Below are 26,979 nucleotides of genomic sequence, written 5' to 3'. Positions count from 1 at the left end.
GCAGAGAATTGAATTTCCAACTTCGAGAATCCAACATCTTATCTTGAAACTGAAGAGAAAGTGAAAGTGGAGCATGATCAGATATAACAATGCTGCCATATGAACAGGCCTTCACTTTAGTCAAGTCAAGTCAAATTTATTTATATAGCGCTTTTACAATTGGTAATTGTTTCAAAGCAGCTTTACATATTAGAAGCACAGAAAAAAGGGAAGTGGTTAAAAATAAGCAAAACAAGCGTGGTAATATGTAACATATACAAGATGGTGCTACATTAAGCCAATAATTGTCGGCTGACTCCCAGGGGTGGAAAAAACCCCCTAGGAGAAAACCCAGCGTGCTAACACTGGGAAAAAAGTCCTAGGAGGGAAAAAACCCCTTGGAAGATGTAAATGGATATGGAGATCAAAATGAATTATACATTTTTATTATAGAGATTAAAAATAGATTATATATAAATATATGTAAGCGGATACGGGGATTAAAAATCTGAATTATAGATGCAGCCAGAACTGGATCTGTAGGCCCATTGTCTCCTGGGCTACGTTGTAGTCAGGTCCAGACACAGGTTCTCCATCTGACTGGATCGGCCTGACCGCACCCGGCAAACCTCAGGATAGCAGAGAGACAGATTAGAAGCCATTCTTATTCTGATGTACAGGTGAAGGAAATGTTCGTTCCGGCCGAATTATTGCCGTTTTAGAAGGTTGGGCAAGAGCAAAGAGATGGTTTAGTAGATTTAAACTGAAGAGTGTGTCGGTCAAGAGAAGAGTTAAATAGGAAAAGGATCAGAGAACAATTAATTCTGAATCACCTATAATGCATTAAGAGCCATAATGAGATAGTGTGAGTTTAAAATCTATACGGTTTAATAGGGAGCAGGGAGCAAGGATACTTTCTGAATATGCCGCATTTTGGACTGAGTCTGTTTATGAAATTTTCATCATCGTAATTTGGTGCGTATATATTAGAAAGATTGGTATCGAAGAGCACACCCAGGTTCCTAACTGAGGACGAAGGTTTAATGGAGCACCCGTCAGTTAAACAAGGTTTTTTCAGGAAGTAAAGAAGGATATCAGTTTTTTCTGAATTTAATAATAAGAAATTTCTTGTCAATTACATATCTAGTTTTGTGAATTTGTAGGTTTCCACCGGAATCCACTAGAGCTGAGTATCATCAGCGTAAGGAAAACTAACACCATGCTTCCTAATTATCTCTCCTAAGGGCAGCATTGTTCACAGAGTGAAAAGCAACGGTCCTAGTACTGAGCCTTGTGGTACTATATTGAACTTGTGAGCGATACGACATCTCTTCATTAACTACTACAGACTTAACGGTCAGATAAGTACATTTGAACCATGCCAAAGCAATTCCACTAATGCCAATATAGTTTTCAAGTCTTTTTAAAAGAATGTTGTGATCGATAGTGTCAAAAGCAGCACTGAGATCTAATAACACTAATAGAGAAATACAGCCACGATCGGATATAAGAGTAGATCTTTGAACTCTTAACGAAGCATCTCTAGAATGGAATACTTCCTGACTGGAAATCCTCACAGATTCCATTTCTTTCTAAAAAGGAGCACAGTTGTGTTGAAACTGCCTTTTCTAGTATCTTTGACAGAAAAGGTAGATTCGAGATTGGCCTGTAATTTACAAATCTCTCGTCTGTTGCCTGCTTAAAGGTTTTTGATCTGTGTTAAGGATGAATTAATAATCAAGAAGTGGACCTACGACCTCTGGAAGCTTTCTTTCAGTAGTTTAGTCGGCATTGGGTCTAAAAATGTCGTTGATTTTGATGATTTGATAAGTTTAGATAATTCTTCCTCTCCTAAGCGGCGAATGATTCTAGTTTTACCTCAGGGACACTACAGTTGTCTGAAGCGAAACTGTGGACGGTTGCATGTTTTTAATTTTCTCTCTAATATTATCAATCTTGCAAGTAAAGAAGTTCAAAAGTCATTACTGCTTGTTAAAACGTCAGCAGTTAATTCTGTTTCTAGTTAATTTAGCATGGTCAAATTACCTAATTATGTTTGTTTTCTTTAAGAGATTTGAAAAATAAGTAGATCTAGCATTTCTTATAGCCGTCTGACATTCCAAAAGGCTGGTAAAATTCACACAAGAACTCCCAGACTGAGCATTGCTTAAAATCACCTCCCATAATGAGATAGTGTGAGTTTAGGTCTAGTGGTCATTGGTTATAACAACAATTACATATCTACCACCGCAAAAAGGAGTGAATGGTATACATGAGAACATGAATGTGTCCAATCCATTTCTTACAAAGCTTTCTTCAAAAAACCAATGTATTTAAATGTTTTAAATGTGACTTGAAGTTTAATTACATATCTGAAAATTCACACAAGATTCTGAAATAGATAACAACAGCAAAAACATGAAAGAACTTTCTTCTGTCTTAACCAAAAATAGAGTGAAAGAACAACCAAACAAACAAACAAAAAAAAAAAAAAAAAAAAACCCATGTACACAAATGGTACGAACATTACCCACAACAAAGCACAAACCTTCTCTCCGCTGAACTTTTGGAGAGAGCTCCGTAACAGATTGGAAATATATAAAGAAAAAGGGGAACAATATATTCACAGACCGCATATTAAAATAATAATAATAAAAGTTGCATGGTCTGTACATGCTTATAATGCAAGAAGTCAATAAAGTCTGATACAACACCGAGCTTCAATGCAATGCCATGACAAATCAGGGCGCAGACCAGGCGTATAGGGCTACTGCCCCGAGTGAAACATTGTCCAACAATAACTCTTATTTACCTGTATCCACAGCAGCTACTGCGCTTGACTGTTTGGATTTAACCACGGTGGCAAGGAATGTAGACACAGCATCAGGGCTGTCAAAGCTGTGAGATTCGCCATTGAATGAAAGAAGAAGTCTGCAGGGATACAGCATCCTGAATTTGACACCGGCTCCGTGTAATTCTGCCTTGACTGATTTAAACTGATCCCGTCGTTTCTTGAGTTCCACGGAGAAATCAGGAAAGATCAAAATCTTGGATTCCTTGTAGCGCAACTCCCCATGCTTGCGTGACAACCGTAAAATTTCTTCCCTGGTTTGGAAACGAAGAAAGCGTACAATCATAGGTCTCGGTGGCGCGCCGGATCGCGGTTTAGGTGCGAGGGACCGATGTGCGCGCTCAATCTCCGGCGTCTGAGGCAGTTTATCCCCGAAAAGTTCTGCGAAGAACGATGCCATGAACTGAGAGGGTTTGGACGTTTCAACGTTTTCGGGGATACCTAATATACGAAGATTGTTCCGACGCGAGCGGTTTTCCAAATCATCTGCCTTGCTCTTTAACTCCTCGTTATCTCTTTCCAAGGACTGACATTTGCGCTCTAAAATGTCAAGCCTTTTGTCTATGCTGTTCATCGAAGCTTCAATGTCTTTAATTTTGGAGCTATGATTGGAAATGGTGGCTTGAAGAGTCGCTGTTGAGGCACGTATTTCAGTGAGAAACTCAGTCCTTAGCGACGCGATTTCCTCACGAATTGTTGTGGTAAGCATCTCTTTCAAAAGAGATGGCGTTAACCCTGAAGCAGCCGCGGCCATGTTGCCGGCCTCATCAGTTTCATCAGGAGCGGGAGAAGCACGTTTAGATTTAGGCATGGCAACGAAAATAACAGGCCCCAACACGCATTCGAATGTTCTCTGGTGTTGTAGACGTCGTCTTAAAGTATAAGAATACCAAATGTTCCCGTTAACAACTGAAAAGAAATAAAATTTACGGAGCAGCTCCCGGACGCGCCTCACTCACTCAAACTGCATACCGGAAGTCGACTTTATGAACTTCTTTACTTGCAAGATTGATAATATTAGAGAAAAAATTATAACCACGCAACCGTCTACTACAGTATTGTGTCAGACAGAACACAGAATTGTCTAAAAGGAAGAATTGTCTAAACTTGTTAAATCATCAAAATCAACATGTATGTTAGACCCTATACCGACTAAGCTATTGAAAGAGATGCTTCCAGAGGTCATAGATCCTCTTCTTAATATTGTTAATTCATCTTTATCACTAGGATACGTACCAAAAACCTTTAAGCTGGCTGTTATTAAACCTCTTATTAAAAAACCACAACTTGATCCTAGAGAATTAGTCAATTACAGGCCGATCTCAAATCTCACTTTTCTGTCAAAAATACTAGAAAAGGCAGTTTCATCACAACTATGTTCCTTTTTAGAAAGAAATAGTATCTGTGAGGATTTCCAGTCAGGATTTAGACTGTACCATAGTACTGAGACTGCTCTCATTAGAGTTACTTATGATTTGCTCTTATCATCAGATCGTGGTTGTATCTCTCTATTAGTGTTACTGGATCTTAGTGCTGCATTTGACACTATCGATCACAATATTCTCTTAAATAGACTTGAAAATTATGTTGGCATTAGTGGAATTGCATTGGCATGGTTCAAATCATACTTATCTGACCGTTATCAGTTTGTAGTAGTAAACGATGAGATGTCATATCAATCACAAGTTAAATATGGAGTACCACAAGGCTCAGTACTAGGACCGTTGCTTTTCACTCTGTACATGCTACCCTTGGGAGATATCATTAGGAAGCATGGCGTTAGTTTTCATTGTTACGCTGATGATACTCAGCTCTATATTTCTTCGCGCCCTGACGAAAATCACCAATTCGCTAAATTAACAGAATGTATAGCTGATATAAAAAACTGGATGACCAGTAATTTCCTACTACTAAAGTCAGAAAAAACAGAGATTCTAATTTTTGGACCGAAAACTTCTTCACGCAATAACCTAGAATACTGTCTAACACTTGATGGCTGCTCTGTTAAGTCTCCGTCGTCAGCTAGGAACCTGGGTGTGCTCTTCGATACCAATCTTTCATTTGAAGGCCATGTTACTAGCATCTGCAAAACTGCATTCTTCCATCTTAAAAATATATCTAAACTACGACATATGCTCTCAATGAAAAATGCAGAACAGTTAGTTCATGCGTTCATGACCTCAAGGCTAGATTACTGTAACGCTCTACTGGGTGGTTGTTCCTCCCGCTTGATAAATAAACTACAGCTCGTACAAAATGCAGCAGCTAGAGTTCTTACTAGAACTAGGAAGTATGACCATATTAGCCCAGTTCTGTCATCACTGCATTGGCTTCCTGTTAAACATTGTATAGATTTTAAAATCTTCCTAATTACTTACAAAGCACTAAATGGTTTAGCTCCCCAGTACCTAAGCGAGCTCTTAAATCATTATAGTCCTTCACGTCTATTGCGATCTCAGAATTCAGGCCAGTTGATAATACCTAGAATATCAAAATCAACCGCAGGCAGTAGATCCTTCTCCTATTTGGCACCTAAACTCTGGAACAATCTTCCTAGCATTGTTCGGGAAGCAGACACACTCTGTCAGTTTAAATCTAGACTAAAAACGCATCTCTTTAACCTGGCATACACATAACACATTATATATTTATATTTTCAAATCCGTTAAAGGATTATTAGGCTGCATAAATTAGGTCAGCCGGAACCGGGAACACTTCCTATAACACCAGATGTACTCGTTACATCAGAAAAAGAATGGCATCTACGCTAATATTAGTCTTTCTGTTTATCCCGAGGTTTACCGTAGTCAACCGGATCTGGGCCGTATCCAGCTGAGACCGAGGACCAGCGCCTTGACACGACCACAACGCAGCCCTGAAGTATCAGCAGAGATCGAGTCGACTAGATCATCCACTGTGAAGACATCATCGACACGACAGCCAGTGCCACAATTCCTCAACAGACCGTCCATACCGGCGTGATGAATACGATCCTCAACTGGATGGAACTGAAATAAATACTTTGATTGTTGTGATCCTATCAGACTTATGATAGCAACCTGATTCGTAACAAAGCACTGTTCGCCAGAGGAGAACTGGCCCCCCGACTAAGCCTGGTTTCTCCCAAGGTTTTTTTTTCTCCATTTTAACACCTATTTGCCACTTGTTTGCCACCTGATGTCACCTGTTGGAGTTTGGGTTCCTTGCCGCTGTCGCCTTTGGCTTGCTTAGTTGGGGACACTTGACATTTGATATTCAACAGTATTCTTGACATTTATTCAACAGTGCTTCTGATCTGCCTGCATTGACACTATTATTTAAGAGCTGCTGTGCAGCCAAATTATGTACCAGTTATCAATGTAAAGCTGCTTTGACACAATCTACATTGTAAAAAGCACTATATAAATAAAGGTGACTTGACTTGACTATTTCATGGAGTCTGTCATTATTTATCAGTGTTTTGTGTCACAAGTTTCACCTTCTATAGGAAGAACATTGTTTTTTGCACCGCTGCTTTTTCTCAGTGACTTACATTGTATGAAGTTGTTCCTGGTCCTGTGAACAAAGTCTGTGGAAATCAACAGACACGAAGAGTGTGATTATAATCAGGAGAAAATCATCCCTGCATCCATTACTAACACATTTCTAATATGAGGATCTACATGAGATGATGGAGGATCATTTCTGAGAGCAGATGAATCTCTGAGATCTTTTTGAGCTTCTCTGCGCAGAAATCCTCCAACACAGAAGATATTTAGATAAATGCTGTTTACGGAGCCCAAATCCTGACACAACCACTACTGAGGGATTGATATCATTATTGACACGTCGCCATATTGGATTTGGCTTCTGTAGACATGAACTGATCAAGTCAAGTCACCTTTATTTATATAGCGCTTTTTACAATGCAGATTGTGTCAAAGCAGCTTTACATCGATAACTGGTACATAATTTTTGCTGCACAGCAGCTCTTCAAGAATAGTGTCAATGCAGGCAGATCAAAGCACTGTTGAATAAATGTCAAGAATACTGTTGACTATCAAATGTCAAGTGTCCCCAACTAAGCAAGCCAAAGGCGACAGCGGCAAGGAACCCAAACTCCAACAGGTGACATCAGGTGGCAAACAAGTGGCAAATAGGTGTTAAAATGGAGAAAAAAAACAGTTCCAGTTGAGGAACTGTGCTACTGGCTGTCGTGTTGATGATGTCTTCACAATGGATGATCTAGTTGACTCGATCTCTGCTGATACTTCAGGGCTGCGTTTTGGTCGTGTCCAGTTGAGGATCGTATTCATCACGCCGGTATGGACGGTTTGTTGAGGAACTGTGGCACTGGCTGTCCTGTTGATGATGTCTTCACAATGGATGATCTAGTCGACTCGATCTCTGCTGATACTTCAGGGCTGCGTTGTGGTTGTGTCAAGGCGCAGGTCCTTGGTCTCAGCTGGATACGGCCCGGATCCAGATCTGATTAGAGAGGGAATGTAATCATATGTGACACAACCCTTAAAATCTGTAAACTGTGAGAAATAACATGGAAATTAAAGGGAAGAATTGTGATTGAATAGATTTGAGTTTTAATCTCAGACATCCATCCATATTCTTTCTCAAAGAGACATTGACTGATCAATAAACGTGTCATAATCATTTGATTAGCCTATATTATAATTCTACTATTTATTATGAAAACTTCTGTGAAAACATGAAAGCCACATTTTAGTTCTAATTAAAGCATAAAAATTCATCATTTATGTTTGGTTTTAAATACTGATATCACACTAAAAAATAAAATTCTTCAAAACACATTGTTATCAGGTATTCATTCGACTCTTGGTATCAACAGAATTGACAGTATTTAAATGGGTGATTTCAGCAGTAAATATGGGCTGCAATAGACTCATGTTAGCGGTGTTAGAAGTGACCCAGTGTTGATGAGTCGATCTCTTCTCTCCTTCAGTTTTACTCACATTCTGCTACTTTTCCCCTCTTACAATTGCCATGTTATTGCTCACAATTTAGAGATTTAAAAGGTTGTCATGTTTTTAAAAACATTTCCAATTTTTCCAACAATCACTGAATTCAAGGCAACAATGGCTGGAAAGAAGCGAACCCCCCATTAACCTGTTACCTTGCCTGTGTTTCTTCTCCAACTGTTCAGCCAGATGGTTCTGGTTCATCTTCCTCAGGAAGTCCACCGTGATCTTCACAGCTTCTTCTAGTCCAAAACGCCTCATCATCAGGTCCACTGTGTCAGGAGCGTCTGCCTTCTCCAGATCAGCCCTTTTAACACAGTAATGTTTCTATAACTGGCATTTAAACCTCTTGTTTATCCGTCTCTAGATCATCCAGAAGCTGCTCTGAAACAGACGCCATCGTCCTACTGATTCACGTCTGCAGGACAAGAAGACAGAAAGTCATCTGATTTGTGTTAAACAGCTATAATTACTTGAAAAGATTAAATTGCCTTTGAGTTTCATTAATGAAGACAAACTATTGTGATTCACAATGTTTCAGTGTCTCATGCTGAAGGTCTGGAATCAGTGAGAACTTTGAATCTCCATAGGCCAGTATTTTATGAAGCAGTATTTACTTACCGTGAAAAACTAGGACATTTGTAGGCTTCTTGTTCCTCATCTGAACTGGCTTCTCGAGAAAAAGCTCTGAAACTCATCTCCAGGAAACCAGTTTTTCAAGACATACGAGAGAACGCCTTTGGGGAAAATCACAGCCTGTCATCAAAACACACGTACGTCTCATCTGATGTATGCAGTAGACTGAGCCAGACAATCAGCCATTGTTTGGAGTGTTTGAGCGAAGCTTTCACAAAAAAAAGGAAACGATTGATCACCTTTGGCTAATTCACGCCTGGACGTTAGGTTGTGCTGACCAAGAATGCATTTTTCCTTGAGTGTATCATGTAGGTTTTTCCATTTGGCTTTAATCTTGTCTGCTGTACAACAAACAACAGTAAATTAAGTTAAAGTTTGGTACTATGGCAGAAACACAAACCCTCTGTAATGCTTACAAGATATTAAAAGAATTACTTTGACCGAATACATCATAAAATATAATCACAACTGGGTAACAAGTGCAGTAGAGCTACAATAAACATCAAGCTCCTAGCTAACAAAAAAAAGGTCCCCACAATAGAGTTCTGCATTCCCACGGCTCTCCTGCAGGACCTGATCAGATTTCTTGCGGTGAATGAAAGACGGTAGTGGTCGGTAACTCTGGTGTACTTTGAACAGGAGACGGTGACAATAGCCCGGCCGCTCCAGACACTCTTTGACAACAGTGCTTCCGCGCTTGAACTTGAAGTGAACAGAACTTTCTGCAGTGGTGTGGCGTCCACAGTTCCCAGTTCCCTGCCCTCAACAACCTGGAAAGATATGTTCTGTGCATCCCGCCACGAGTGCACTTTCAGAGAACATTCAGCCTTTGTGATCGGATTCTGAAGGAGAGACGTTCGGTACTGACACTGTTGTCAGTCAGCAACTGATGTTCTTGCGTGAATGTTAAAAAAGATTTAATTTTGCAGTATAGCTAGTATGCCAACAGATTTAGTTTATCTGTACTTTGGACTTAGCCTATAGTTTTGAGTGACAGAATGTCATGTTTAATTTAGCCTATTTTTCTCTTTCACATTTTTATGGTGTTGACAGTATCAAAAGACAAATAACAAATACGATTATTGTATAGCCAACATTTTATATTTGTTATGCCCAGTCACTCTTTCTTTAGGGGAAGTTTAAATGTGAGATTCTGGAAAGTGCCTCAATAAACAGTAATAGCACATACTGTCACACGTCAATGGCATGTTTTTATAGGCTATATTTTTCCCTTTATTGCATGGAGGGTCAAATCAGAGTTCACCATGGGCATCTCTGCCATAGATGAACCGTGTGCATGTCTCAGATTTATACGTTACATACTGTTATTGTTTACATGTTCTGTCATAGGACTCGAGAATCTCACAGACTCAAATTATATAATTATGTCTTCTGAACTATTACACAGAAGAGCATGCTTTATTAGACACATTCAACATGAGACACAGACTTGACATGTATCATCATTATTTATTTGACAAAAGCTGAGAAACGACCATCTACCTTACCATCACAAACTGCTTAAAATCCATTTACAGAATAAATAGATTAAATACAACCATTATATATCCCGTCCTCAATATGAAAACTCGGTCCGAACAGGAAGTCCATTGCTCCGTGATCTCATGGTGACGCAGCAGAAGGGTTAGTTAGTTGGTTTAGGAGCTGAAGAGCACAGAATTCCCCAATCCATGTTTATTCTGTAGATGCAACAGCATTTATACATCAGTTTGTGCCTTCAGGACTACAAAAACAATGGGCTAAATCTAGCAGAGACAGGAAGTGATGTATTTCACACTCCTCTCCTCAGTGTTCTCCTGTGCACTGTTTAATGGGAGTGTGTTTGTGGTTAACTGCTCTCCTGAGGGTCGGTTTGGGGCAGCGGCGGGACGGACGGGCCGCTGCACACCGCTGATGACATCACTACGGTCGCTGAGACTGCGGCTTTACGCGAGCAGGCCGAGCAGATGTAGTCTTCGTTCTCGGCCATCTCACACGACACGCCCACACACACCTGATGAAACCACTCGTCACAGCCGCCGTCACACTGGACCCAATCCACCTGAACCAAGAGAAGAGAGAAAATACACTGAAATACCAGTGGAAATGTGACAGCAGCTGAAGCGAGTCCACTTCAGACATTATACTAACTCTCACTGGAGTATTAGAAGACTGTTAGTGTTAGTAGAATAAGTGGACATGTTCTTGGAAAGTTACTAGTCAGCAGAATGTCTGTTGGGGAGCATCACAATAAAGTGTCAGCAGACTTTTGACTGTCTACTTATACTCTAAGGACTGCTAGTTGACATGTAGCAGCAAAGTAACATAGTAATGTCTAAAGTAGACTATCAAAATAAAGTGTTACACCTGAAGCTCATTTGATGCTCTGTGTGAGAAACAAACAGAAATAAGTCACCATTCACTGAATGTTCTGACGCACCCCTTTAAAATCACATCCTTACCTGCGTTCAATGAAAGCCTTTAAATGCAGAGCTAATATCGTCTGAACCTGAGCCTTACAATTGAAAATCAGCTTGTGAGTGAACGTGTGAATGGTGAAAAACGATCTCAATCAGGTTTGAACCATCACTCACCTTGTCCTTGCAAGGTCGCTGGCAGTTCTTGGCCGCGCAGACGGCGTTCTCATCGTTGGAGTCCTCCGCTCCGGACCAGTCGTACTTGGAGGGAATGTCCAGAATCTTCCTGGTCTTCTTCTCCAGCCCCTCCTTGGTGAACTCAGCCTTGGCGGCCGCCTTCTCCTTCCTCTTGCGCTCCTTCTCCTCTTTGGCGAGCCGCTTGGCCAGCTGCTTCAGCTCGCGGGATTTGTCCGGGTTCAGTTTAAGCTTCTTCTTCTTGGGCTTGAGCTCCAGAACCCGTTTCATGTCTTTGGACTTAGGCCGGCCCTCCACGCCACTGGCGGCCAGCATCAGCTGTTGCTCCGCTCGCTCCAGCTTCCTCTTCCTCTTCTTCTCCACGTCCTTCACCTTCAGCTTGACGGGTTTGTCCAGTAGCGAGTCCTCGGGCTGCGGGAGCACAACGGGTTAAAGAGGTCAATTTGAGACAAGTGAATGCTTGAGGAGTACACCGAGTTGTGTCTAAGGAAACACTGGGAAGAGGAGGACGAGGCTCTCACCTCCATGACCTGCAGGAACTTGTCCTCTGAGGGAGGGTGTGTGGCCTGCAGGATCCTCCAGATGTGCTGCGTCTCATCCAGGGACACCTCCAGCAGGTCACCCTCCATCATCAGCTCCTCCAGCTGCACCTTGGCCGCTGGCGAGAGCTCCAGTACCGGAGGCTCCAGACTGCGCGGCACCAGCGGCGTCTTCCTGGGCTGCTTGCGTGGGGCGGCCGGATCTGAGAAGGGGAATGAGATCAGCCTATCAGGCACCGCTACATTACTGGACACCTTCTCCTGCGTCTCCAGACTAAACATGTGTCAGTCAATGTGCACTGCCATCTTACTCTGAGGGACGGACTTCGAGGCGGAGGAGTACGCGTGCTCAGCACAGAAAGACGGTGTCGTCGGCCACATGTGACTGACCACCTCCTCCGACTTCACAGGAATCTCCTCATCACAGAACAAGTACGGCTTCACCTCTCCCGAATCCTGAGAAGAGAAACACAGAGATGAGCAGCAGAGAAACTGCACCACATCAAGAGGAGAAAGTTCCTGACAGCAACACTACATGAAAACACTCAGACTCTGGGAGGCACTGCTGAATAGCTGCTAGGGTATTCTGGGTAGCTGCTAGGTGTTTTTCATACTGGTTCAAGTCAAAAATAACTCTCTATGCTATTCTGGCTCAAGTGCATCCCTCTCAGTAAGAGTCCGTTATATCATCCAGCAGGTGAAAGTCCTCAACAAGACACACGTTTATGGGAATCATTCATGTCTGGAGCACACACTGAACTCTAATACTGAGTGTTAGAGGTTTGACCTCATCACTAAAACTGAAGGATTCATCACATACCTTGACGTCATAGCCGTACGTCTCTCTGATGTCCTCGTCCGAGTCTGTCTCTTCATCATCATAGTCCATCGAGGGCCGTGGTGACGTAGCCCTGCTGAACCCAGCCTGCTGAAACGTCTGGATGTGGCCCTGTAAGTGAAACACGAGTTAGTCACGGCGCACTCATATAATCAGAAGTGATGATCTGACGGCACGTGCCTGCAGGTCCGGGTTGGCGGCCGCCTTCTGCAGCTCTGCGTTGATGATCTTCTCGGTCTTCTCTCGGGCGGCGAGTTCCACCATGCGCTGGCTGAGCACCGACAGCTTGGCTAGGGCTGAGGAGAGCTCGTCGGTGGCCAGGGCTTGCCGAGCTCGGTCCTGCCAGCCCATGGCTCTCTCCGTCAGGCACTGCAGCGCCTCGCCCTCCGGCAGCCGCACCGGCAGCTTCTGCAGCGACACCAGCAGTGACAGGATGGTCTCCAGCCGGGGCCGTCTGGAGCGCTGGCACAGCGGGCAAAGGAACTTGGACTCCTTGCTCGCGCCCTGCCAGCCGGCCACCAGCTTCTTCTGCGAGCCGGCTTTGGGCAAGGGAACGCAGGCACCGTGGAACCAGTCCTTGCACAGCTCGCACTGCAGCATGAAGCCGCTGGCCGTCTTACGGCACAGGCAGAACTTCACCTCCTCTATGCGCTCCACCAGGGCCATCTTGGCTAGGTTGGCGGCGCGGAGTGAGTGGATGGCCTCCACCTCCTGCTGCTCTCTGGCTTTAAAGGCGGCCACGACGGCGGCAGGGTCACGCACTTCCTCCGCACTGTCCTCCAGGTCGCTCAGACTGTCCAAGTCCAGGCCGCGCTCCTTCTCCAGCAGCTCTTTGACACGCTTGCGTTTGCTCTTGCTGGTGCCGTACACACCGATGTCCACACGGGGACTGAGCACCTGAAAGAGTTCGACCGCAGATGAGTAAAGATGAACGTCACAGGTTCACTCAGCTGCGCAGAGGTAGCTTAGATCATGATACACTCACTTGAGAAGCAAAATGACTTGAGTGTGAGAGTTTATGTGAAATCAAGAACAAATATCTGTCAGTGGGGTCAGAAAAACTAACTTCATTCAAAGGGAAAATTAGATTATTTTACTGACCTCTCTGACAGATGTTTGTTCTTATTTCATGCTTACACCATTTTGATACTTTTTTCTTTTCATTCTTTTCATTTTTTTTTTTTTTTTTTTTTTTAAACACGACTTCAAGTAATTTTGCTCAAGTAAATGCATCTTGATTTAAAATTGTAGAGATATTTGTACTGGATCCATGATCCATGTTGGTCTAAATGTTGGGCACCAAACCAAACATGATTTTCTCTTAAACACCGCACTAGTGTGTGTGTTGTGTATGTATCACCTGCAGTAAGGTGTAGGTGGAGTTCTTCTTCAGGAAGGTGCGAGCGGTTCTCTCCCTCCAGGCTCTGGCAGACGCCACCTGTGACTCCACCTGCGGCAGGGCCTCCAGTCTCACCGGGACGGAGCGACCTCTCGCCAGCAGACCCTCCAACTGCTCCAGGTAGGCGTAGTTACTGCCGTTCTGTTCATGAAGATGGAGACACGGGTCGACTAAAGCTGAATCAACATTGATGTGACATTGACGATAGTACTCGTTTAAACCAGCATGCACTGCTCAAATATCATTTCACAGAGTCGTCTGCATGTCCAGTTCACTGGGAAAAAGTCACCTGAATGGCCTCCACTTTAGCTGTCCACTCCTTGGCTTTGTGCAGGGCGTCTCTGAGGGCCAGAACATTGGGCAGGTATGCTGGGATATTCTTGGCCTCCATTACGATGCTTTCCAGCGTCAGCAGACTGTGGCGAGGCCTGCAGAGGAACAAAGAGACAACAGTCACGAACCACCAACTACATGCGTCGTATTGTCAATGAATGCGAACTCAAAAGAAAAGGCATCTGGTGTGACCAGCCCAAAGAGAGCAAACAATCCAAGTCTACTACAGTCCCTGACAAAAGTCTTGTCGCTTATCTATTTTGTAGAAACACCTGCTATTAACCTGACTTTTAATTAATCAATTGGTGTTAGATATAGCTCATATGAAAAGCTAAAACCCTCCCAAATTATGTTTAATGCACTGAAATAAATTAGTTTCACTGAAAAAAGATTTATCATTTAATCAAGACAGAAAGGTCAAATTTTGGCAAGACAAAAGTTGTCGCCTATACAGAAATTGAACAAATTTACTGCAAATACAAAAATATGTCAGCAAATTAAGTAGTGGTGCTGTGAGATCCAAATTTAATATCTTGTATGACTTCCATGAGCTTGAAGGACTGCATCCATGCGGTTTGGCACGGATTCATACAATTTATTGATGAAGTCATCAGGAATAGCAAAGAAAGCAGTCTTGCATGCCTCCCAGAGTTCATCAATATTCTTTGGTTTCGTCTTCCATTCTTCCTCATTCATTCTACCCCACATATGCTCAATGATGTTCATGTCTACTGACTGGGCTGGCCAATCCTGGAGCATCTTGATCTTCTTCGCCTTGAGGAACTTTGATGTAGAGATGGAAGTATGCGATGGAGCACCATCCTGCTGCAAAATTTGGCCTCTTTTATGGTTGGGAATATGAGAGGTAGCTAAGATTTCTTGGTATTGTAGACTATTGATGTTGCCTTCCACCCTGCAGATCTCTCGCACACCCCCATACTGGATGTAACCCCAGACCATGATTTTTACGCCACCAAACTTCACTGTTTTCTGGGTGAATCTCGGATCCATGCGGGCTCCAGTAGGTCTCCTGCAATATTTGCGGCGTCTGTGGTGTAATTCAACAGAAGATTCATCTGAAAAATCCACCTTCTGCCACTTTTCCAGCGTCCATCCTTTTAGCAGGCTGTGGGCCTTGGCAAATGGCACACGGTTTTTCAATTGCCTTTTGTTTAGTGCTGGCTTCTGGGCACTGATTCGACCATGGAGGCCATTTCAAGACAGAATCCGACAAACTGTTCTGGTTGACACCGGGACTTCAGGTGACCAGGTCTCGTGGAGCTCTGTTGCAGTGGAAAATGGGCTGGCCTTGGATTTTCGAGCCAACAAACGGTCCTCTCGAGCAGTTGACTTGCGGGGTCTGCCTGACCTGGGCTTGTCAAAAACGTCTCCAGTCTCTTCAAATCTTTTTTTATCCTCTGTACTTGACGCTGAGACACATTGAAGGTGTCTGCCACATCAGCAGTGGATCTGGTCTTCAGCCTCTTGATTATCAAAACTTTAGTCTCAGGGTGAATCTTAGGCATGTTTGCAGAGGTCTAGTTGCAGTTGACGTGAAGATCTAGTGTACTGGGGTTCTTTTTATACACACCTGAGACCTAATTGATCCATTATTAGTCAAAGGTGAAGCTCATATGACAAGGCGACAACACTTATGTCTTTGCAAAAATTGACTCAATGGGCTTTACCAAGCTGTGAATATTAGAATACTTTTTGACAGTTTCGTTTTGCACTGAAACATTATTACAAGAGCTGTTGGGATTAAAATGAGCAATTTCTTGTAAAAAATTCTTGATTAGAAATATATTTCAACGACACTTCAGGTCAGTTTATACACAAGCGACAAGACTTTTGTCAGGGACTGTATACAGTCATTTATCAGGGTTTCTGCAGGCTTAATTTAAGACTCCAAGACCTTTTCAAGACCAAATAAAGAAAATTTGAAAAGTGTAAATGCCATGGGAGAAACACAATGAGTCATATTAGCAACACTTCAGAGTTTGAAAACAATTTCCAACCAATATCCATTACTTTTTAATTCATTTTACAACAAGAGTCACTCTGATCCTAACTATTTACTGTCATGACTTTCTGCACTGATTTAAGACCTTATAACAGATTTTAACAACCCGCAGAAACCCCGTTTTATGTTTGGAGCCATAATAACGGTATAACTGGGAGGTCACCTGGCCTGCAGGCACGCGCGCGCCCGCTCCTCCCAGTGCTCGGACACCGTCAGCAGCTCCTGCAGTTCAGCCATGGCCTTCTCCACCGCGTGATGGGGCGCCAGACCCACGCCCGAGTCGATCAGCCGTTTCATCAGCTCCAGCGTGACGCGCTGCGGCTCCGTGAGTGTCAGACGCACCTCGTCCAGCCAGCGCGCCTGCTGCAGCTCCTGCTTGAGCCGCGGCAGCTCCGGCAGCTCCACGTCCAGCCCCGAGCCCAGGTCCAGCAGCGCCTGCAGCTTACCAGAGTCCGGAGTCTCGTCAGCCAGCGCCGCCTGCGATCGCTCGTGGAAATCCTCCACACTCTCCAGCAGCTCCTGCAGCCCAGACAGAAAACAGATGAGGACACTGAAGATCAATGGTTCGGTGAGCAACTCCTCTGTGGACTCACCTTGACGTGTCGGGCCTGGCTGATGACACAGGGCAGGCGGTAGAGCTGCTCCACAAACACCTTCAGCTCCTCCACCGTCAGTTTATTGCGTGCTTTCTGAGCACTGCTCTCGGGACGTTCCCTTCTTAACAGACCAAACACACACACAAACATCAGGGCTGTGACCGGTGTGTCTCAGTGAAATATCATGCATTATGTCGCTGGAGACTGACTTGTGCCTCTGCTTGTGGCTGAGCAGCAGTTGAGCCACAGACGAGCAGGTCTCAGCCTCCTTCACCGTGTCTCTGAGGCTGCGGAAGAGGTTGTTCTCTGGGTACTTCCTGTCCTCTGCATCCTCCATCAGCACTTTCAGCTCGATCAGATCTGTTGAAGCACCAGTGACCCTTTTATAACCTGAACAGGCAGACTAAAGCAGCGACTAAAGCAGTGTTGTGTCTGACCTTTCTTGCTCTTGTTATCGGCTGCCAGTGCCTCCGTGACCCTTTTTGCCCAGGTGTCGTAAGACTGCGCACGTGACTTCACCCCGTACAGCATCACAGGAAACTCGTCCTGATCATACCTGAACCTGCAACACAAAACCAGGCCTGTCAGTGTAATGTCTTACTGTAGTGACGCTCCAGATGAAACGGTTTGACTCGCATCACACCCCTCTCATTTGACTGACGGGTCTAATGAAGGTGATGTGTGCGTCAGACTCTGTGACTGAGGTGTTTGCTCGACTGATGAAGGTGACGTGTGCATCGGACGCTTACCGCAGGCACTTGTCGCTGGCGGGGCAGTTGCAGAGCTTGGCGGCGTGATGCAGACACACCAGACGCTGCGGGCTGCAGACGCAGGTGAGCGCAGACAGGAAGCAGGTGGTCTTACACTTCCAGCACTGCCGCTCGTCATCGGGCACCAGCTCGAAAACCTCCTGCTCCGAGGACAGCACCCCCTGCAGGACGGGATGAGCTCAATGTCAGATGTTATCAAACAACTGTCTGTCTACAGTACTGGAAGTGCCAACTCAATACAGTGCTCGAGTGCCGTCACCACAGTTCACCCAGCTGACTGACTTTATATTACATTTGAGTTATTGAGTTTACAAACATTTCATTTTCTGCTTCTACCACACACGCCGATTATTAGCAGCAATTAACCAAATGAGTTTAACAGATTGACGTCATTCTGCTCATCTCTGGCCGTAACTGTGTCAATGTTTTAATAAAGGAGTCATTGAATCGCTCACTCAGCCGATTAGTTTAAAACGGCTGATTCATTCAGTGACAAAACACCACTACAGTGTGTTGCTTGGATATTTTCTGCTGTTGCTCTGTGTAAAACTACTTTAGGTGACAAAATTGAGCAAAAACAGACAACATTGTGTCTAAAATGTAAGTCACTTACATTTGACTTCTTGTCAAATTGATTTTATGCAACAATTCAATGCACATTTTCCATCATCCTGATATTTTTTCCCCCATATCTATAATTTTGGTGGCATTTTTTCCCCAAGTCAAGTCTCTATAAATGAAGGAGTTTGTTCAGCAGCATAATAGAGCTGTGCTGTAAGGCACTGAAACAAACCCTGGTTTCTCTCACCATCTCCTGCACGGCTGCTCTCAGTCGGCTCTCCTCCTCGATCATGTCGCTGAGCTCCCGGACCACGGCCGCAGCCAGCTCCACGTCCAGACTTTCTGGATCCGCGGCCATCTTACACACCAGCTCCTCGTGGGAGAACACGCAGTAGCGCTGCAGACGCCGGTAATGAGCCACACACTGCCTCCCGACGGGCAGCTGCACAACAAAACACACACACACACACGTCATCATCACATACATGTACGGCCAGCGACTGCCACGCTGCCTCTTCATGCAAGGCTTTATGATGTGCTCATTGACAAGGGCTCTAGAGGACGCAGATGTACCCAGTCTGCAGTGCAGAAGTTGACCGCTTCAGCAAAGTTGTAGCCTTGGTTGAAGCCGCTGTGATAGGCTCTCGGGAAGGTGACGACAAACTCTCCCGCGCACTGATTGGTCCGGTACACCTGTGTGATAATGAGAGCTGTCAGTGAAATAATGATCACATTAAACTCCTACTTCAAAGCGTCTGGTTTTGACAGATATTGTCAGAATCAGTACCGGGACGCCGTGCTCCATGAGGACGTTGGGGTTCATCAGGGTGACGAGCTGATGCAGGAGGTCCGGCTGAGAGTCGAATAGCTCCGGAGCCACTTTCTTCATGACTGTCTCCAGCTGCTCTGCGCCGTGAGCTGGAACACCATACCAGGTCTTGGGTTCGCCCCTGAGCACAGACACACACACACACGAGCGTCACTCACACATCTCTGTTTCGCACGCTCACGCGCTGCTGCTCTCAGGACTCACCAGTGCAGGAAGTTGATGGAGTAGCTCCAGTGGTCCTCGATGTGCCAGCAGAAGGACGAGAAGCACATGCCCACGTACAGCCAGGGCACTTTCATGCCGCTGATGTCTCCGCTGATGTGCGTCAGCACCGACTGCTCCAGCACCGGCATGTTGTTCAGGTTCCAGCCCGAGTTGGCATATTCCTGCGCACATGACCCATGTGACGTTCATCCGCATGAGATGAAGAAAGAGAGATTTCACTCCAGAAACCAGAATCAAAGGACATTATATTGAGCATGAACAATTATCAAATTATTATTGTATTGTGCATAAACACAATTTCAAATAAATTACTTTTTCTTGAGATAAAGTAAAAGAATTATGAGAATTACAAAATTAAAATGGCACAAAGATGAACGTGTGTCTTACATCCTCGTCACCAATGAGTTTTCTCTTGCCGTCCCGCACTGGGAATCCGCTGCCCACGTCCTTGGAGCTGATGTCAGCGCCGTACTCCACGATCACGTCCTCCTCGATGCTGCTGACCAGACGCCAGAACTCCTTCTCCACCAGCTCCGTCGGCACCATCTGACACACACACACACACACACACGCGCTCAGTGTGGTCACACAAGTCAGAGCTGAACTCCTGACACACACGCTCCCTGAACCCTGAAGACCGGTTTTAAATTCTGAGAAGACCTGAGATTTGACTCTTACGTGAACGGGCATGTTGAAGTAGTCAGACTTGAAGTGGTCGGCCATCTCGCCGAAGCTCTGGAGCGTGTACTCACGCACGGCCTGCTCAAAGCCGAACGCCTCCCGAGGCTTGCTGCACTCCTGCGTGTGAGGTCAGCGTATGATCATCATATCATTCTCAGTATTATACTGTACTTGATATTAAAGGACGTGTGTGTGTCGGCTGCCGTACCTCTGCCACACACTTGGGGCAGCGCCAGTCTCCTTTGGGCACGTCCTGCAGGGGCGGGATCAGGCAGAAGGTGTGGTAGCTGTCGTCACAGCCGTCACACAGCAGGAGGCGGTCCTCCTCATCGCCCCGCCCACACGCCATGCACATGTACAGGTCGATCTGAGGAACACACACATGCTCCGAGTCAACCAGCCCATCGGCGTCATCAGAGAGAGTTCAATGTCAGACACACACAACAGGACGGAGAGCGCTGCGGTCTGAAGATGCCTTTTAAGAGCTGAGCTGGTGAGCTGTGGATGAACTTCATTACATTCATGCATTTCACACACTGCATTCAAGGCAAAAAATATGTTGATGCATTCCCTGGAAACTGAACCCATGGTGTTGTAAACATAGTCGCTGTGTTATGACTGAGTTCCAGTATAATGAAGAGGATGCCAGCACAGAACTATAAGCACAGCAGGGATCAGGTCAGACACGGATGCAGTTTGTGCTGAATGATTCAATACATCATAACTCATACTCACATAATTGACCTCCAGCACCTCCTTACGTGGACGCATTTTAATGGCGAACGCCTGAGCCTTCATGTGCTTCTGTTTCCTGAGGAAGCCGTCATCATCTGGACACACACACACACACACACACACACACACACAGTCTTAACATGCTTGATGAGCAGCACTGATGTCTCTGTGTGTGTTAATGAGCCGATGAAAGTCTCACCCGTTGCCATGATGTCCAGGCCGCTGCTGAACACCTGCACGGCTTTGGGCTCTGTGTTTTCCCTCTGAAACACAACACAAGTATCAGAGGTCACACAAGCATAATATGACACATGATTTAACCTAGGGCTGCACGATTAATCGCATGCTTTTGTCATGCGTGTCTCGTCAGTAAAGCCGGTCCGCGAACTACGGCTCTGTATATTAAGTGCCGCTCCATTTGAAAGCAGGTGATGGACATTTACCGCTAATCACAGAACCGGCTTTACTGATGAGACATGCATGACAATCTCATGCAATTAATCGTGCAGCCCTAATTTAACTCTCCACTCCTTTTCAAAAACAGCCTGCGATGGTGGCGACGAACACGGTCATCCTCTCACACAGCACAGAGTACCCTAAACATGTGAACTTTGAGCCCAGTACTAACCATACATCCACTATAAATGCAAAGAAACAGTCTGTAATACATATAACAGGCTAACGTATATTTAAAAATCTGTAAATTTCATTGCAAAGAGCTAGAGTGACTGATTTGAAAAGTGAACACATTACATAGAAAAAGCATCAGGTCTATTGTTTTGCATTTATGCTCCATGACTTAAAGCACAGATCATCTGACATACAGTATCAGATTGTGTTCCATCCCTTGCTATGGTTATCATTTAAATGTGGCTGTCAATCCAGAAACTTTGCAATGTGTAGTTAGCAGCAGGGAAAATATACATTATATAGAGACAGCGAGATCACAAAGATCACTGCCATTATAATCACTGAAGCTGTCAATCACACAGCTGTCCTCTTGCGAAACTCCCGTTATAATCAGTGAATCTGTGTAACGAATCTCTTATTGACATCATGTTTATACTGAAAGGATTCACAAGTGTGGAAAACTCAGACACGTTTTGAGTGGATTCTGACAAACTTAAACACCTCTCATTGGCCACTGAGTTCACGTGCTCAACAGAGATGTCTGTGATTGGCTATCAACACTGCAAAAAACACAGCGTACATACAAACCGCTCCAGTCACTGAGTGCGCTTCAGTCCCGCACTTTGAAGGGGCGGGACTGAAGCGCACTCAGTGACTGGAGCGGTTTGAAGGGGCGGGACTGAAGCGCACTCAGTGACTGGAGCGGTTTGAAGGGGCGGGACTGAAGCGCACTCAGTGATTGGAGCGCACTCAGTGACTGGAGCGGTTTGAAGGGGCGGGACTGAAGCGCACTCAGTGACTGGAGCGGTTTGAAGGGGCGGGACTGAAGCGCACTCAGTGATTGGAGCGCACTCAGTGACTGGAGTGGTTTGAAGGGGCGGGACTGAAGCGCACTCGGTGACTGGAGCGGTTTGAAGGGGCGGGACTGAAGCGCACTCAGTGACTGGAGCGGTTTGAAGGGGCGGGACTGAAGCGCACTCAGTGACTGGAGCGGTTTGAAGGGGCGGGACTGAAGCGCACTCAGTGATTGGAGCGCACTCAGTGACTGGAGCGGTTTGAAGGGGCGGGACTGAAGCGCACTCAGTGACTGGAGCGGTTTGAAGGGGCGGGACTGAAGCGCACTCAGTGACTGGAGCGGTTTGAAGGGGCGGGACTGAAGCACACTCAGTGACTGGAGCGGTTTGAAGGGGCGGGACTGAAGCGCACTCAGTGATTGGAGCGGTTTGAAGGGGCGGGACTAAAGCGCACTCAGTGACTGGAGCGCACTCAGTGACTGGAGCGGTTTGAAGGGGCGGGACTGAAGCGCACTCAGTGATTGGAGCGCACTCAGTGACTGGAGTGGTTTGAAGGGGCGGGACTGAAGCGCACTCGGTGACTGGAGCGGTTTGAAGGGGCGGGACTGAAGCGCACTCAGTGACTGGAGCGGTTTGAAGGGGCGGGACTGAAGCGCACTCAGTGACTGGAGCGGTTTGAAGGGGCGGGACTGAAGCGCACTCAGTGATTGGAGCGCACTCAGTGACTGGAGCGGTTTGAAGGGGCGGGACTGAAGCGCACTCAGTGACTGGAGCGGTTTGAAGGGGCGGGACTGAAGCGCACTCAGTGACTGGAGCGGTTTGAAGGGGCGGGACTGAAGCACACTCAGTGACTGGAGCGGTTTGAAGGGGCGGGACTGAAGCACATTCAGTGACTGGAGCGGTTTGAAGGGGCGGGACTGAAGCACACTCAGTGACTGGAGCGGTTTGAAGGGGCGGGACTGAAGCGCACTCAGTGATTGGAGCGGTTTGAAGGGGCGGGACTAAAGCGCACTCAGTGACTGGAGCGGTTTGAAGGGGCGGGACTGAAGCGCACTCAGTGACTGGAGCGGTTTGAAGGGGCGGGACTGAAGCGCACTCAGTGACTGGAGCGGTTTGAAGGGGCGGGACTGAAGCGCATTCAGTGACTGGAGCGGTTTGAAGGGGCGGGACTGAAGCGCACTCAGTGATTGGAGCGGTTTGAAGGGGCGGAACTGAAGCACATTCAGTGACTGGAGCGGTTTAAAGGGGCGGGACTGAAGCGCACTCAGTGACTGGAGCGGTTTGAAGGGGCGGGACTGAAGCGCATTCAGTGACTGGAGCGGTTTGAAGGGGCGGGACTGAAGCGCACTCAGTGACTGGAGCGGTTTGAAGGGGCGGACTGAAGCGCACTCAGTGACTGGAGCGGTTTGAAGGGGCGGAACTGAAGCACATTCAGTGACTGGAGCGGTTTGAAGGGGCGGGACTGAAGCGCACTCAGTGACTGGAGCGGTTTGAAGGGGCGGGACTGAAGCGCACTCAGTGACTGGAGCGGTTTGAAGGGGCGGGACTGAAGCACATTCAGTGACTGGAGCGGTTTGAAGGGGCGGGACTGAAGCGCACTCAGTGACTGGAGCGGTTTAAAGGGGCGGGACTGAAGCGCACTCAGTGAAGTCCAGCATACGTCAGCAGAGAGAAGACTCAATAAGATCAATAACATGCATTTAGAAAAAAGACATGGTGAACTTCATCTCATGTGACTTTAAAATAATCTGCTGTAAAAAGACAGTATTGACTGGTGTTTATCAGGTGTCTGTGGATCATCACACCCACCTCGTCTTTCAGCCGTCGAGGGGAACGTCGCTCCAGCCGTCGCTCCTTCTCTTCATCCTCCTCTGCGGCCTCTTCCTCTGCACCTCCAATCCCTTCATCCACGTCCTCAGCATCAGGGGCTTCTGGGTAAAGCCTGTGAACGACTCCCTACACACACACACACACACACACACACACACACACACACACACACACAGAGTCAGGAGCGGCACGAGGCACACCGTCGTCACATGATGCAGCAGCCGAAGGGGGTCGCACTCACCGTTAGAGATGCTCCGGACTGGAAGAGCTCATACGGATACAGGATCCGCTCGAAGTGAGAGCGCAGCAGAGATCCCACGCCTCTCCCAGCCGGAAAACCCATCCGGCTGCTGATCTTGGACCAGCGCTTCTCCTTACAGACCACCTCGAAACCTCCTTCTGCAGACACAAGCTAGAAACACACAGATGCTCAGACGTCTGTTCTTCCTCTGTTCGTCCTTATTACAGGAGTACCACACCTATACTCACTGCATCAGCGTAACACACACACACACACACACACACACACAGTCACACACACAGTCACACACACAGTCACACACACAGTCACACACACAGTCACAAACACAGTCACACACACAGTCACAAACACAGTCGAGTTTGTTTACCTTGCTGAGCAGGTACAGGTCCAGTAGTTTTCTCTCCACGTGAGGAAAGCGAAGCTTGCAGCCCTGAAGCTCCCAGAACTTGGAGATCTGGTCCAGGAAGTTGAGCTTGACTCTGGTCAGGGCCTGAAGGCAGGACACGCGGTGAGGAACACACACACACACACACACACACACACACACACACACTCGATCATGTGATCAGACTGACCTCCAGCTCATTGAGCCGCTGGATGCGTGGAGTGAAGCGGAAGCTGCGCACGTCACAGGCGAACGGAGGCTGCCAGCCCTGAAACACACACACACACTGTGTACTTTCTCACAGACACATCATTTTCATCTTCAGATACACACGCCTGAAGAGTGTTTACTGCTTTACTGATCCGGTCACACAGTTATTAGTATGTTTTAGTTATGATATTCTGATCTAAAATCTGAGCAACAAGAAACTGACACTGAAGGGTTATCTAATAAGATTTACATATGCTCTTTAAAACTCTCAGTTTAAAAATAGGATTGTTCCACTAAAAAGTAGTCAAAAATAACAGGGTGGACAATAAATGTAGTAATTGAAAAGAATATAAAAACTAGAGAGAATATTCATAAAAATGTATTTTATCATGAATTGTGATTCACAGGCCTGAGTAGAGGAGAAATGATGATATATGGTGGTTCAAAATGCTGTAAAATTACTGAAATTATATATTTTTAAAGCAATTTCAATATGCCTACAATTAAAATGGTGTTCCTTATGAGTAAGACAGGTCTAATTTGAAGGCAGTAGGATCAAGATCTTTCCTGAGGACACAAGAATGATCCGCCAAAACACACCAGAGCTGTGCTGTTCCGGCTCGTGTCACGTGTGTTTATACTGTGAGTGTGTTCAGTGTTAGTATGGTGTACCAGAGTGAAACCATGTGTTTATTGTGTGTGTGTGTTCAGTGTTAGTATCGTGTACCAGAGTGAAACCATGCTTTTACTATAGTGAAAACGTGTTTATTGTGTTTGAGTTCAGTATTATGGTAAGTTTTGGTATTGTGTTGTGTGTTTACAGAGTGTGTGTGTTTGTGAACAGTGTTATGGATAGTTTTGTTGTGGTGTTTATACAGTGTGTGTGTTCAGTTTTGTTGTGGTGTTTATACAGTGTGTGTTCAGTGTCGGTATGGTGTACCGGCGGCGGGCGGATCTTGCAGATGCCCGTGTTCTCCGCGATGTCTCGGATCTTGTGGATGAAGCCGAACGGGTCGCTGAAGTCCTGCCAGCTGGGCTCGAACACCGGACACTCCGGCGGAGCCACGAACTCACTGAACTGCGACATCTGACCACCGCTACGCCACGACCATCACACCCGCGACGACTCGAGGAACTGCGGCTGGATCAGATCATGTTTACATCGGCGAGACGATCTTCAACCGCTCCGTCAGCTCGTCATCTCACGGGACTTTCCTCCAGGTTCTGCGGGACTCGGTGAACGGGTTCAGCGCTTTAGGAGCGTTAATGTTCGAGTGTTTATTAGCTTACGATCGCCAGCGAAACGCGCTGAACAAAAGCCGCGCCGCTTCCGGGTCACTTCATCGCGTCTCCGCGCGCATCTCTGTCCGTTTCACACCCAGCTCGCCTTCAGAGATCATATCCGTCGGTGCTGCGAGCGATCGATGCGGTTTATTCCTGCAATAATCGGAGTGATGGTCACACAAACACTGTTAGCATCTTCCGCTAGCTTCTGCTCGAGTGTTTCCGGAAGTGTTACCTTTCACCCCGCCACGGCCGTACTTCCGCTTCACGCATGAATCCGCTGTGAGGGTCAGTAGTGTTGGTGATGTTTGACACATTATTTCCTATCAAAATCCAGATCAAACAAAGATAACACTGTAACTGGTTGTGTGTGAGAAGAAGGGAATCATCCATCCATTCTTTATACCACACTGTTATTATTTTGTCCACACTGTTAGGCATTTGTTTTAACAGTAATTTTATAAATCCGCAAAAAAACATACTAATAATTGAGTGACAATGAAGATTTAATTCATACACAATGCTGTTTTCTGATAGTTTATGAACTGATATTATGCTTTTAAAGGGACATTAGTTGTGTGAGATGATGAACACATTGGCCATAAATTACAATCATCAGTATTTTAAACTGGGTGGACATTTCTGATCTTCCATTTCATTTATTTTTTTAATAAAAAATTAATTTACAGCTGCATAACAAAGTGAATGTTAAACACAAACATTAGATAATGTGGTAGCACTTTATTTTACAGTACGTGTACTTTCCTGGTACATACATAGTAATTACTTTGTACCTATAGACAAGTGTTGGTAATAACAGGCACTTACTTATAGTGTCCGTATATGGTAACTAACAGACACATTACTGTACTTACTAATGATATGTAATATCAAGACCCAAAAAAGGGAAATAATCAGGCAGAAGGCGGTAGTGAAGCTTCAATAAACAAACATTTTTATTCAAAAGAAAATAATATAATTATGAAAAAAAAACATTAACATGT

The 26,979-nt window shown here is 45.6% G+C and overlaps 1 protein-coding gene across 2 annotated transcripts; it reads right to left on the bottom strand.

Annotated features, from left to right (window-relative positions):
- Positions 1 to 9,889: 9,889 nt before the first annotated feature.
- Positions 9,890 to 26,231, bottom strand: kdm5a (lysine (K)-specific demethylase 5A). 2 transcript variants are annotated; one of them, XM_048154823.1, is made up of 27 exons: positions 25,632 to 26,231; positions 24,672 to 24,749; positions 24,464 to 24,586; positions 24,076 to 24,246; positions 23,814 to 23,960; positions 20,780 to 20,843; positions 20,581 to 20,675; positions 20,054 to 20,212; positions 19,843 to 19,962; positions 19,552 to 19,710; positions 19,144 to 19,325; positions 18,898 to 19,060; positions 18,684 to 18,803; positions 18,358 to 18,552; positions 17,529 to 17,710; positions 17,217 to 17,341; positions 16,989 to 17,139; positions 16,777 to 16,897; positions 16,347 to 16,702; positions 14,117 to 14,255; positions 13,789 to 13,968; positions 12,609 to 13,325; positions 12,411 to 12,539; positions 11,902 to 12,046; positions 11,573 to 11,793; positions 11,034 to 11,462; positions 9,890 to 10,501 (listed from the first exon to the last, which is right to left on the bottom strand). In XM_048154823.1, exons 1-27 carry the CDS (start codon positions 25,776 to 25,778, stop codon positions 10,289 to 10,291), a joined length of 5,031 nt encoding a protein of 1,676 aa, XP_048010780.1. In that variant the 5' UTR covers positions 25,779 to 26,231; the 3' UTR covers positions 9,890 to 10,288. The 2 variants fall into 2 exon arrangements, with proteins under 2 accessions (XP_048010780.1, XP_048010779.1); XM_048154822.1 differs by having other exon boundaries at positions 16,777 to 16,900; positions 25,632 to 26,230.
- Between the last annotated feature and the right edge of the window lie 748 nt (positions 26,232 to 26,979).

This window comes from Megalobrama amblycephala, linkage group LG14, assembly GCF_018812025.1.
Source record: "Megalobrama amblycephala isolate DHTTF-2021 linkage group LG14, ASM1881202v1, whole genome shotgun sequence".
NCBI classification, from domain to species: Eukaryota; Metazoa; Chordata; class Actinopteri; order Cypriniformes; family Xenocyprididae; genus Megalobrama; species Megalobrama amblycephala.
This window is presented reverse-complemented; position numbering and strand designations above follow the sequence as displayed.